The sequence below is a fragment of the Natrix helvetica genome (assembly GCF_964273705.1).
Source record: "Natrix helvetica genome assembly, chromosome: 1".
NCBI lineage: Eukaryota > Metazoa > Chordata > Lepidosauria > Squamata > Natricidae > Natrix > Natrix helvetica.
Genome location: NC_138548.1, coordinates 162,681,890 through 162,694,446, shown reverse-complemented (window position 1 = coordinate 162,694,446; position 12,557 = coordinate 162,681,890). Strand labels below are relative to the sequence as shown.

The 12,557-nt window shown below is 41.0% G+C and overlaps 1 protein-coding gene across 1 annotated transcript in view; it reads right to left on the bottom strand.

Annotated features, from left to right (window-relative positions):
* Nucleotides 1-3,392: 3,392 nt before the first annotated feature.
* LOC309384671 (uncharacterized protein) overlaps nucleotides 3,393-12,557 on the bottom strand; it is an 82,363-nt gene continuing 73,198 nt past the window's right edge. The window contains exons 32-38 of the mRNA XM_081938388.1: nucleotides 10,789-10,825; nucleotides 9,219-9,776; nucleotides 6,516-6,757; nucleotides 5,496-5,586; nucleotides 5,267-5,395; nucleotides 4,568-4,759; nucleotides 3,393-3,529 (exon numbers count right to left, since the gene is read on the bottom strand). Coding sequence (XP_081794514.1) covers nucleotides 3,522-3,529; nucleotides 4,568-4,759; nucleotides 5,267-5,395; nucleotides 5,496-5,586; nucleotides 6,516-6,757; nucleotides 9,219-9,776; nucleotides 10,789-10,825 — 1,257 coding nt within the window. The 3' untranslated portion in view covers nucleotides 3,393-3,521. The remainder of the gene's footprint in view (nucleotides 3,530-4,567; nucleotides 4,760-5,266; nucleotides 5,396-5,495; nucleotides 5,587-6,515; nucleotides 6,758-9,218; nucleotides 9,777-10,788; nucleotides 10,826-12,557) is intronic.

Below are 12,557 nucleotides of genomic sequence, written 5' to 3'. Positions count from 1 at the left end.
GTCTTAAAGCTGTCAAGTTACAAGACCCTTGCACCCCTAACCCTTTAGAAGAAAAAACCCCCAGGGGTGTTCAAACTTGACAGCTTTAAGAACTCAGAATTCCTCCTTCAGTCATGTTGGCTCAGGAACTCTGGCATTGAAATGTGCAAGTCTTAAAGCTGTCAAGTTACAAGACCCTTCCACCCCTTACCCTTTAGAAAAAAAACCCAGAGGTGTTCAAACTTGGCAGCTTTAAGACTTGTGGACTTCAACTCCCAGAATTCCTCCTCTCGCTCTTCATCTTGATGATGTGCGGATGGGCGGGGGAAGGGATCTGGAACCGGTTCTAAACGGCACCGTAAATTTGTGGAACCTCTTCTATAGAAGAGGTTAGAACTGGCAGGAACCCACCCCTGAAGTAGTCCATCACCCCCCAAAAAATTGTTAGTATATATTCAACTCACAAAAATACATTTTAGATGTTTAATGAAAATAGATGAGTACAATATAAAAAAGAGGAGAAACATACTGGCATGTGGCAGAACAAAATTCAACTTCCTATTGTAAACATTTGTATTAATCTGTCACCTGCCATGTAAACCAGCATCTGAAATCTAGTTTTGAAAATTCAGAAATAGTTTTAGAGTTGAAGTATCCACTGCTAACAGGAACAGAATGATTTGACCTTTTCATTTAAAATAGATATTTCAAATTATGGTAGAAATTACAAGCATGTTCAAGTTATGTGTTAATTCTGTAGTATATACTTGAGAAATCTGATAGTGATTGTGTGCATGTAAGCACAACTATTAAACTACAGTTTGAAGAAGCCAGTGTGATCTTGATTCACATAGTACAGTGGTGGGCAACCCGCGGCTCGGGAGCCACATGCGGCTCTTTACATCCTTTAATGCGGCTCTTCTGTGTGCCGGGTGCCCGCTCCCCTCCCTCCTCTCGGGCTTCGAAGGGAAGCTTCTGCAAAAGCCCGGGCGAGTGACAACCAATTTTGGTCCTATGACTGCAGAATGCTGCAAAATACCATAAATGCAGGCCAGTTGTTGAGTGTTTCAAATGTGATTGGAACACTCAACAAGGTGACCACAGTGTGTTTGTGTGTGTGTGTGTGTGTGTGTGTGTGTGTGTGTGTGTGAGTGAGAAAGACAGACAGAGAGAGGAACAGAGAGAGGGAGTGAGGGAGGGAATCAGAGAGAGACTGACAGACAGACAGACAGACACACACACACACAGACAGAGAGAGACAGAGAGGGGGAGGGAGGGAGAGAAAGATAGACAGACAGAGAGACACACACAGAGTGAGTGATTAAGTGAATGAGTGAGAGACAGATACACCCACATACACAGAGTGACAGAGAGAGAGGAAGGGAGGGGAGAGAGACAGAGGGAGAGACAGAGACAGACACACACACACACAGAGTGAGTGAGAGACAGACAGACACACACACACACAGAGAGTGACAGAGATGGGGGAGGGAGGGAGAGAGAGACAAAGAGCCAGAGAGAGAGAGAGAAAGAAAAAGAAAAAAAGAAAGAAAGTGGGAGAAAGAGATGAAATTAAAAACAACAACATACAAACCTGACTTACTCAAACTATCCAAGGAAATGCAAGGCCAATGTTCACATTAGTGGTTGTGACTTTGTCAGTCAATGTCAGGATGTAATTTTCTCTACATTGTAAGGCAAATTTTATGGAATTTAACGTTATCGATAAATAATATCGTTCTAAAGTTTTTGTTTTATTAGTTGTGTTATTTGTATCCTCCCGACCTATGTGGATACTTGCATGCAGAATATTCTCAATAAAAACTTATTGAAACTAAAAACAGTGTACCATCCTATATATTTTCGGTTTTAAAAATGTGGCTCTCAAAGTAAATTTCAATCGTGGTTTTGGCGAGATTTGGCTCAGTTGAAAAAAAAGGTTGCCCACCACTGACATAGTACATAGCAGACAGACAGATTTGCATATCATTCTAAAATAAAAACAAATGAACAGGATTATGACTAAATTATTTCCATGAAAGAAATTAATACACTTTTGACACTATGTAGGTAATCTTGTGAAAAAAGAATATATTTCTTACTACATGTTAAGGATTATGGCGATAGTGATTATATGATGCTAATAATCATAAATAGCTTTCCAAAGTAGGCACTACGTAAATACCTTCACTAAGGTATCATTGCAGTTTCTTCTACTTTATTGTCAGTCACAGATTGATTAAAATCAGCTGTTAGATTGAATCTTAATACATTGATGATTGAGTTTGTTTCAGAACAGATGCTAGCAATTTTCAATTACTGGGCACCATCATATGATTTTTCATGATGACACGGACACCAAAGGTAATGATGATAATATTTTTTGTAAATACTAATTGGACAACTCTCACAACGTTCCGTGTGCTAGCTTCCAAATATCACAAGATTTTTATCCTTCTCATCTGTAAGTATACATTGTTCGGGTTGGCTTTCAGATTTGGAAAGCAAAGACCTCCATGGCCAATCACATGATTAGCCGGTGGGACGTGGAGTATACTTGTATTCAATGCATGATTTTTATCCTAATTTTTTCCTCTAGTGCGCATCTTATTTTTGCAAGTGTTTCTGAAAAGGCAATGTGATCTTTTCCCTTAAAGTATTTCCATTTATTTGAAATTTCCTGGAAAAAAAACTGAGTACAAGCCTAAAGGTTGCTTAAATTTACACCGATACAGATACATCTCAGGCCACTGATACCAATGACTTTAGATACTTCTTATTGTATTTTCTACAAGATTATATTTTAAAAGGGTTACCGGATTCCCCAAATTCATTCCTGCAAAAGAAGGAATTCTAAATTTTTGCAAATCATCAACTGCTTCAGCAATAGCATCAACTGCTTTCGTTTCCAACTTAGCAGCTGGGCATCCATCCTTCTTCCTTCTAGTCAACTGGGTAGAGGATTAAAACATCCAGCACCATATCAATGATTTTTCCATGACAACTGACAATGCACTCAAATATTTTTCTTTACTTGAATTGCACTGGGATTCATCTTAGTAACTTCTCTTCATTCCCCAGCAAGTGAAGTATCTGATTCTATTCCTCACTTCTCTAGGAACATTGCAAATAATTTGGACTAGGAATGCAGGAGAGTTCAAATAAACAAGCAACAGTTGTAGAATCTTTTGTCCTACAGGAATGCCATTTTGAATGACAGAGGCATCTAGGATCCAATGCAAATCCTTTGTTTGCAACTAACAAAGCATGAATATTGTTCTAGACCCAAAATAAAATCTGTATACCGTAATTCCAATATATATTTTAACATTATCTGCAGGTACAGTTATAGTTTCTGAAGTTAAAAAAAGAACATTTCTTGTAGATTTTAGTAGGAGTATACCAGAATAAGTGGTTTGAGGATAAAATCCTCATATGAATTAAGTACACCGTAATAAGTAAACCCTTGATAGTTCTGCTTTATACCACTTTTCTTGTGGTTAAAAAGTATTTTCTGTTCCATTCTGTTTCATGGGCAATCTTTAGGCATCTGCAAAATAAATGTCACATTGCATTATTGTTGAGCAAAGGAAAGTCCTGTCAATAAATAGTGACAAATATTTAGGTTTTCAAATTGTTCCTTATTGCAACTTTAACAGTTAGACATTTTATTTCCAAGATGAAGGTTTTTACAAATATGTTTGCTTCTTCTAGCAACCTTTGGGAGAAATCACATCCGAATCTTAAGCTATTCTACCCCTGTTTAAAATACAATGTGCTTTTCTTCCTCAACACCTTTGAAAACAAATTTGACAGAAACTAAATCATGCGCTTCCCTTCCTTTTTTTCCCCTGCTAACCCTCACTTTTCTGATGAAGAATTTTTGAAACTGGAAAACCTGAAGAAATTTGGCATGATTATAGATTTTAGATTTTTTCCCCCTTGTCTTATGGTCAAATACGGTATGCTTATGACACTTTGGCTACTTGCATTTCTGTCTGGGTCAGGGGTGATTTTGGCTGCTGCTACTGCCAGTTTGCTCAGGGACGTGCTGCGTATGTGCACTACGCACATGTGTTTTGCACACATGAGCAGTACTTTTAAAAATGCTTCTGCGCATGTGCAGAAGCAAAAAACAAGATGGCGCCGCTGAGAGAACCAGTTCGGGTGCATGGCAGGCCACGTTACTGGGCCAAACTGGTAGGAACCCAACTCTGGTCTGAGTGCCTCTGCTCCAGAGGACCTTGAGACTTACAGTGACAGGTGAATTCAAGGAAGCACTTGGGGATGGGAAAGGAAATGGGAATTACCCCCAGTTTAATAACCACTGATTTGGAAGGTGAGAGGTTGAACACTGATTCAAGACCCAAAAACAAAAATCCAAACCCTAAAGACATGCTATTGACACAGTACAGATCACAACCTGTGTTAAATTAGAACACAATAATTTAATATTTTATGGCTAAGCTTAATTTTTCAGTTTTCCACTGAATTCTGTAAATATGTACAAGGTCTCTTATTGCCAAATTTCAACTGAATTTGATCAGAGCTGGTTTCCCCAATTGTAAAAACAATAGTTCATGCTTACCTCCAGAGAAAAGTACGCAGGTCTTTTTACAGTCTTCTTCCCTATCAAAGCGATTATCATTCCCATTGCAGCCACCATACCAAAACTGAGCACAAGAATCGGCTTGCTTATCATAATACCATTTTATTATATAAACGCGGCATGGTCCTTGATCTAATCTTAACTGACACTGCGGAGGCCTCAGGATATTCACTTTAAAAAAAATAAAAACAATAAAAGGTGTCATTGTCGCGTGTCATTGAAATAATATGGCTGCAATTTAGAAACCCTTTTCATATTCCCAAATAATTTTATAGCACTGTTTCTCAACCTTGGCAAATCTAAGCTATGTGGATTTCATCTCCCAGCTAGCACAGAAAACATGAGCACAAATTGCAGAGGTGCAGGGCCATAGATTTGCATCTGCTTTCCAGAAACTTTGCAGTTTTGGAGAAAATGATATTTTGTGATGGAAGTTCGGCATAAAAAAAGAAGTAACACCCCCCCCCCCCATGAAATGCAAAGAGCTATCACGGCGGTTCAGCAAGCTGGAAAGTGCAGAAGTTGAAATCCAAACAGATTTGAAGGTCACCTTATTGGGGAAGTCAAGGACTTGAGCATAAAATTATAATTAATTAGAATTGATGTACAGTACTATGCGTTTAGGATTATACAGAGAGAGAGAAAAACCACATTTGAAACTTTGCAAAATGTAAAGACCTGTCTTAATGGTAGATGGCATGGAAGAAACCAAGGAATGAGATGGTGGCAGGGTCTTTTCCGCTGTTAGAGATGGCAGGGATGACGGTGGTGGTGGAGATGATGTTGGCAATGGCAGTGTCGAAGTAACTAGTGCAGAGAATATTACAAAGAAAGAAATGAGAAGGAGGAGGTTTCTTTTACCTCTGTGGCACATTTTTCATTAAGAAATTAACTATGAAATAAGTACCTTTACCGATAACTGGAGGCAAGACTGGAACATCACTTTTGTTGGATACCACGTCATGGTTCTCAAGAAATATTCTGGGTGATCCTTTTTCCTAAAGTAAATCCAGGTTGGTTACTTTTAAAATATAGGTGGAGTTTTTATCCAAAAAGGACATATCTAATATATATATATATACCTAATTAAATAATATCTAATATACATACATACATACATACATACATACATACATACATACATACATACATATATATACATACATATATATACACACATATACATACACACACACACACGCACGCACACACATGGATGTGTGTGTGTATGTTTCAGCATAACTCTGGAACGCCTCAAGCAATTTCAATCAAACTTGGTACACAGATGATTTACACTCTGGAGACAAATACGGTGGGGGTAAGATACCCATAACATCCCTCGGGGTTTGTGTTCTGTTAAGATGCAGCCTGTTGTGCCTTTAAATGGCTTCTACTATACTGCTATAAAAATGGCTTCTACTGTATAGCCCAATGGAGTTGCCATGGTAACAGCTTCACAGTATTCCACAAGGGGGCTCCCTCTGGTAAGCGGGAAAATCCAACATTAGAAATTATGTTTGGTCCGGACATTTCCCCCTATAAATAAATACCCGGGCAAAGCCAGGTTATTGGCTAGTATTAGATAAAGGTAAACAGACTTCCATCGCTATTATTTCCGTGCTCCAAACCAACCCATGGCTCTCTGTTTCCAGCTTAAGAAATTCTCTATACTGTCAGATAATCTCAGATAATATCAAACAATGTCATTTCAGAAATCAGATTATTATACTACTAAATATTATATATATATCATTAGAATTAATTGTAAAATCCATTCCCAGCATCATCTAGAAACCAACCCAGACACTTATTAAACATACTCTGATTTAAAAAATGGACTGCAAAGTCATGTTTCTCTAACAGAGTTTTAAGGAAACCCAACCCATTATACTGCACTTTAAAAAAAATAAAGTGGACTTCAGAATACCAGAATTAACGGTTGAGAAAACTGGCCAGTGTTTATGGAATTGTCTTTCATTGATGCTTCATATGTACTTGAAGATACTGCTTGTCCATTCTTATTGTTCATGTGTAATAAATGTTGTGAAGTGTGAGAAGATACTGAATGAATCAATGATCCACTGATGCTTCCTCCATTTCCAACTCGGTTATATATTAAGGCACCATGTTCATCCTCACAAAACTGGTTGACAAGTTTGGACTCTAAAGCTATAAAATAAGAAGAAAAGGAAAAGTCTAAAATATGGTAAAATATACAACTATTGACTGTAATACGAATATTCGTAGTATTTTGAACACGAATCAATTATTTTTTTAAAGTGTTGATTGCTTCTTTGATGTGTAGATCACATGGAATGTTACTTTCACATCTCAGCATGTAACTTCTTACCAATATTGTGTATCAGTTAGGAAAATGCTAGATATCAGCATGTGTACAAAAGCAGAAATAAACAATTTTGTATTGTCAAGGTATTTTCTGCTACCATTCCAGTGGTGGGTTCCTACCGATTTGGACCGATTCTACCGAATCAGTAGTCGTTTGGCGGCTTGGGTTGAGGGAACTGGCAGCAACCCAGGCCTGTCATGCCACCGAACCGGTTCCCCGGTCACTTTCGTTGCTGCTGCCATCTTGTTTTTCCGTTCTGCGCATGTGCAGAACAATTTATACTGCACTGTGCATGTGCGCAAAGCGCACACACAAGGGAACAGGCAGTATTGCCGGACTGAACCTACCCCAGTACCATTCCTATTATTTCTGATCTTTCCCATGCTGGCTGGCATTTTCCTATGTTGACTGACAAAAATTGTTCTCCAAAATATTTAGATTGATCACTCTTGCTTTACAGAATGAAGAGCTGAAACAGAAGTACTACTTCAGAATTTAAAATATTTTACCATTGACTGTGAATTCCAAATATCTTGTATAGGAGGACACTGACCGTAGGGGTAATGGTTTCTAGCAAAAGTATTTCCAGTAGCATATTTTTTCATAAAAGAAAAATGGTTGATCATTGAGAGTTAGGATTAGCTAAAGCACTAGGCCAGCGATGGCGAACCTTTTTTGTCTCGTGTGCCATAAGTGGGGGGAGCACAGGGGGACCATGCGCGGGCATGACACACCCAAAATGCAATGCGTAACACTCCCCCAGTGCGCATGCACACACTACAGGTGCAACCCCCCATTTTTTGCATCCCTTTTTCCCCCTCCCCAGGCTCCAGAGGCTCCAGAGGAGCCTGGGGAGGGTGAAAAAAGCCCCCCGCCCCCCTGGAGACCCTACGGAGGCTTCAGGGACCTTCAGGAGGCTTCCCTGAAGCCTCAGGAGCAGTTAAAGCGACTCTCCAAGCAAACCGGAAGTGACTTCCGGTTTGCTCGGAGGGTTGTTTAAAGTGCTCCGGAGGCTTCAGGGAAGCCTCCTGAAGGTCCCTGAAACCTCCGGAGGGCCTCTGGGGGGGGCATGGAGGCTTTTTTTCGTCCCCCCCAGGCTCCTATAAAGCCTCTGGAGCCTGGGGAGGGCGAAAAATGGCTTTAAAAAAGGGTGAACTCAGCTGGCCAGCGCACGCATGCACCCTGCCCAGCTGACAGGGCAGCACCTTGCATGCCCTCACAAATGGCTCCGCATGCCACCTGTGGCACACGTGCCATAGGTTCGCCATCACGGCACTAGGCAAACCTGTGACCTTTTGAGTCGTCCTTTGAGAGAAAAGATTTGTACTCTGATGTAATGAACATTACAGAATGAACATTAAATTTTAGGTTACCATTACCAACCATTAATGGGTTGGTTCATCCATTGCCTTCTTGTGGAGTTATAAATACAGATATGATAGATGTGTTATACCAGGCAATTTTTAAAAATATTTTTTTCAAGTTTGGTAATCTTCTTAAGGATAGATCTACCTTGACTCATACTGAATAAAAATGATCAGAAATATAGATGTTGCATGTAACTCTTGGTCATCACGAGCAGTCTTCATAGAGCAAAAGCTACTGTATGTCACTTTATGTCATTCAAGTGGTGTTTTGGTGACTCCCATTGGCAATAGCCTTAATCTGTGATCATATAACTAGTCTAGAATGGTAGGTAACACATGTAAAAATATACACTTCAAAGTTTGCAATGATAACATTAAAAAAATGATGTATTTTTTCCTAGCAGTATACTCTATTTCCACTCTGATTGTTTTGGGGCCTTAGTCATAACAAAGATACTCATTGACTGGACTCACCAAAACACAGAACCAAGTCCTTTTAGCTTGAAGGGCACCTGTGGAATGTGTGTATAATTCATAGGTGGTATTCAGCAGGTTCTGACCAGTTCTGAAGAACCGGTAGTGGAAATTTTGAGTAGTTTGGAGAGCTGGTAAATAACACCTCTGACTGGCCCTGCCCCCATCTATTCTCTGCCTCCCGAGTCCCAGCTGATCGGGAAGAAATGGGGATTTTGCAGTATCCTTCCCCTGGAGTGGGGAGGGAATGGAGATTTTACAGTATCCTTCCCCTGCCTTGCCCACCAAACCATGCCCCCTCAAGCCATGCCACGCCACACCATGTCACACCCACCAAGCCCACAGTAGTAAAAAAATTTGAATCCCACCACTGGTGTATATCTGATATCCACTATAAATCAATGGAATCTGTTTCTCTTCAGAACCATGTTTAAATGCTCACCTGGAAGAGTATTAAAATCATCAATAAGATACATATGTTCTCTGTCTGGATCAGATGCAATTAGATTCAGCTCACGTAAGAACTCAACTTGTGTTGGGTCTGAAGTATTTACAATGCCAATCGCGTACATTTCTATGTTGGCTGCATGAGCTTCTCGGACAGCAATATCCAGCTTAACAGCTTCTCTCTTATCAGCTTGCCCATCGGTTAGGACTATGGCAACTTTCCTTACACCAGTTCGAGCCCCAAAAAAGCCTTCTTGTGTTGCTTTGCGGATGGCAGTTCCTGTGTAAGTGCCTTCTCCCATGTACAGCATCTTTCTGATAGCTTGTTTCACATCCTGTTGGGCTGTGTACCTATTCAGCCCAAATTCGAGCCGAACTTCCAGGCTGTAGAGAACAAGTCCAATTCTAGTAGCATTTCTCCCTACAGTTACTCTGTCTACTAAGGCAGTAACAAAGTCTTTGATTATTTCAAAATTCTCTGGGCCAACACTTTCAGAACTGTCAATCACAAACACTAGCTCCATAGGTATTTCCTTGCATTTAATGCCACAACCTGTAAAAGGGAAGTAAAAACAAAACAAAACTAAATTCTGAATATTTTTTTACTGAAAGCTCAAACTATATGTCTTTCCATGTGCGCTGAACATGAGCATTATTACAATTATAATTCAAACAATATTTTTATTTTATTTTATTCATTCAAAACATTTATACAGCCTCCTCCTGATTTTGAAACCTGGGTGGCTCTCAATCCACAATTAAAACTATCAATAATAAAACAACATAACACTTTATTAAATCTATTAAAACCATAAATATTAAAAACCTGGCACCAAAGTTTACCTTCCAACATACCGTTAGCCCCAACCAAAGAACGACATATAACAACACCAACATTCAGTTCTTTACTTGTTTACCCACCATAGACAGTATCTTTACCACTCTCGCTCTAATGGATCTACCCTGGGAGATTCTAGGGCTGTGATAGCAAACCTATGGCACCCGTTCCAGAGATGGGACGCGGAGACCTCCCTGTGGGCATGCGCGCTGCTGCAAGCTGCTCTTCCGGGTTCCGGTGCATGCATGCACATCGGACAACTGCTCTCTTCCAGGTTCTGGTGCCTCGGCATGCATGTGTCTGCGCTCCAGTTTTGGCAATTGGTGCCGAAAAGGTTAACCATCACTGTTCTAGGGAATGGATATTCAGACTCTCTCCGTCTATCTCTTATCTAGCTCTGGGCTGGGCTGCCTCTTGTCTTATCCCCCTCCTTGGAATGTGCTTCCATGTTTCTCAGTAACTACAGCTTCACTGTGGTCTATCATGCCACCTCTCCATTCATAGACACATTCCATCACACATACAGTTCCACATTAAATCCTTTCACCCACCCCTCCCTACACCTGTGCTTGGGGAAAAACCCAAGTCTTCTGAGCTTTTCAGATGCCACCGGAGTAACCTGATTGTTGGCATTTTCATTTTATCTTTTGAGTAAAGAGTATTCTAATAATTTTCCAATTTGGGGGAAAGAATAAGAATCTGATAGCAAGACAGATTGCAAACTTACCACATATCTCTTTAATTAACTTAATTATATCTTCTCTCTATGTTAGAAAAGAAACACACATACAGTATTACAGATCTGTTTCATTTTCAGCAATTTATAACATGGCCTTTGCAAAAAACCATAAAAATAGTGTTTATTATACTTAAAATACTCTCCTATTTTCATGCACTGAAAGTCATCTTATCCATCACCAATACTTAAAATACTTGCAAAGTACTCTTAGATTTTTAACATTGTTCTTTACATAGAACCATATAATTCCAAATGGGGGGGGGGGGATGCAACATCTTAAAATTCCTCAATAAAATAAAATGAAATATTTCTGTGGTCTTCTTGCATTTTGCCAACAATTATTTTACAATATTTTGTAAAATATACAAATAACATTTTACTTCAGTTCTCCAGGTATGACACTGAACATTTGGATGAAGTGTGGGAGATTATTACTGGGTGGGGGAAAGCCAATTCTCTCTCTCGTAGCCGAGGTTGGCTCCAAGCTGCCAGCTGCTGTTACAGCAGCTGGCAGCTTGGAGCCAACCTCGGCTATGAGACAGAGAGAGAATTGGCTTTCACTACTCAGTAATATATATATGTTTTCGTAGATTTTCATGGATACAAGAATGCAGGTCTTGGCGTATTCGGGTCTTTTCCCGTGTAAGATTGAGAGTATCTTGGCGACGTTTCAACGAGGTCCCACTCGCCATCTTCAGGCTGGTGCCTTCGGCTTCATGCTTGTGCGAGCAAAGCATGATCGGAGCTGCAGTCTTTCTATAAATATTGGTGTGTGTGTGTGGAGTGCTGGCTTTGTTGCTGTAAGCCAGTGCTTCTCAATTATTTTCTGTCATGCCCCCCCTAGGAAAAAGAAAACATTTCGCGCCCCCCCCGCACGACTGTAAATAGTATCATTTGTCTATAAAATTGTTATAAGTACACCTCTGCATAACATAGCACGCCGGTCTTTCCTCGTCTCCCACCGTAGTCACATGCTTTCTTTCCTCTTTCCCTCTTACTTGTCTATCCTTCCTTCCACCCTCCCTTCCTTCCTGCCTCCCTTCCAGTTCCCTCCTTCCTCTTTCCCCCTGCCTGCCTGCCTTCTTTCCCTCCTGCTTATCTATGCTTTCTTCCTTCCTTGCACCTCCTTCCCTTCTGCCTGCCTGCCTTCTTTCCTCTTTCCCTATCCTCCTATCCTTCCTTTCTCCCTCCCTCCTTCCCTGCCTCCCTTCCAGTTCCCTCCTTCCTCTTTCCTCCTGCCTGCCTGCCTTCTTTCCCTCCTGCTTATCTATGCTTCCTTCCTTCCTTGCACCTCCCTCCCTTCTGCCTGCCTGCCTTCTTTCCTCTTTCCCTATCCTCCTATCCTTCCTTTCTCCCTCCCTCCTTCTCTGCCTCCCTTCCAGTTCCCTCCTTCCTCTTTCCTCCTGCCTGCCTGCCTTCCTTCTTTCCCTCCTGCTTATCTATGCTTCCTTCCTTCCTTGCACCTCCCTCCCTTCTGCCTGCCTGCCTTCTTTCCTCTTTCCCTATCCTCCTATCCTTCCTTTCTCCCTCCCTCCTTCCCTGCCTCCCTTCCAGTTCCATTCTTCCCTCCTTCCTTCTGCCTCCTTCCTGCCTGCTTGCCTTCTTTCCTCTTTCCCTCCAGCGTGTCTGCTTTTCTTTCCTTCCTTCCACCTCCCTTCTGCCCTTCTTCCCTCCCTCCCTGCCAGCAGCTCCTCCAGCATCCCAGCTGGAAGCAGCAGCACAACAGTCGCCGTTACCAGGGGCGAAGGGGTGGCGGT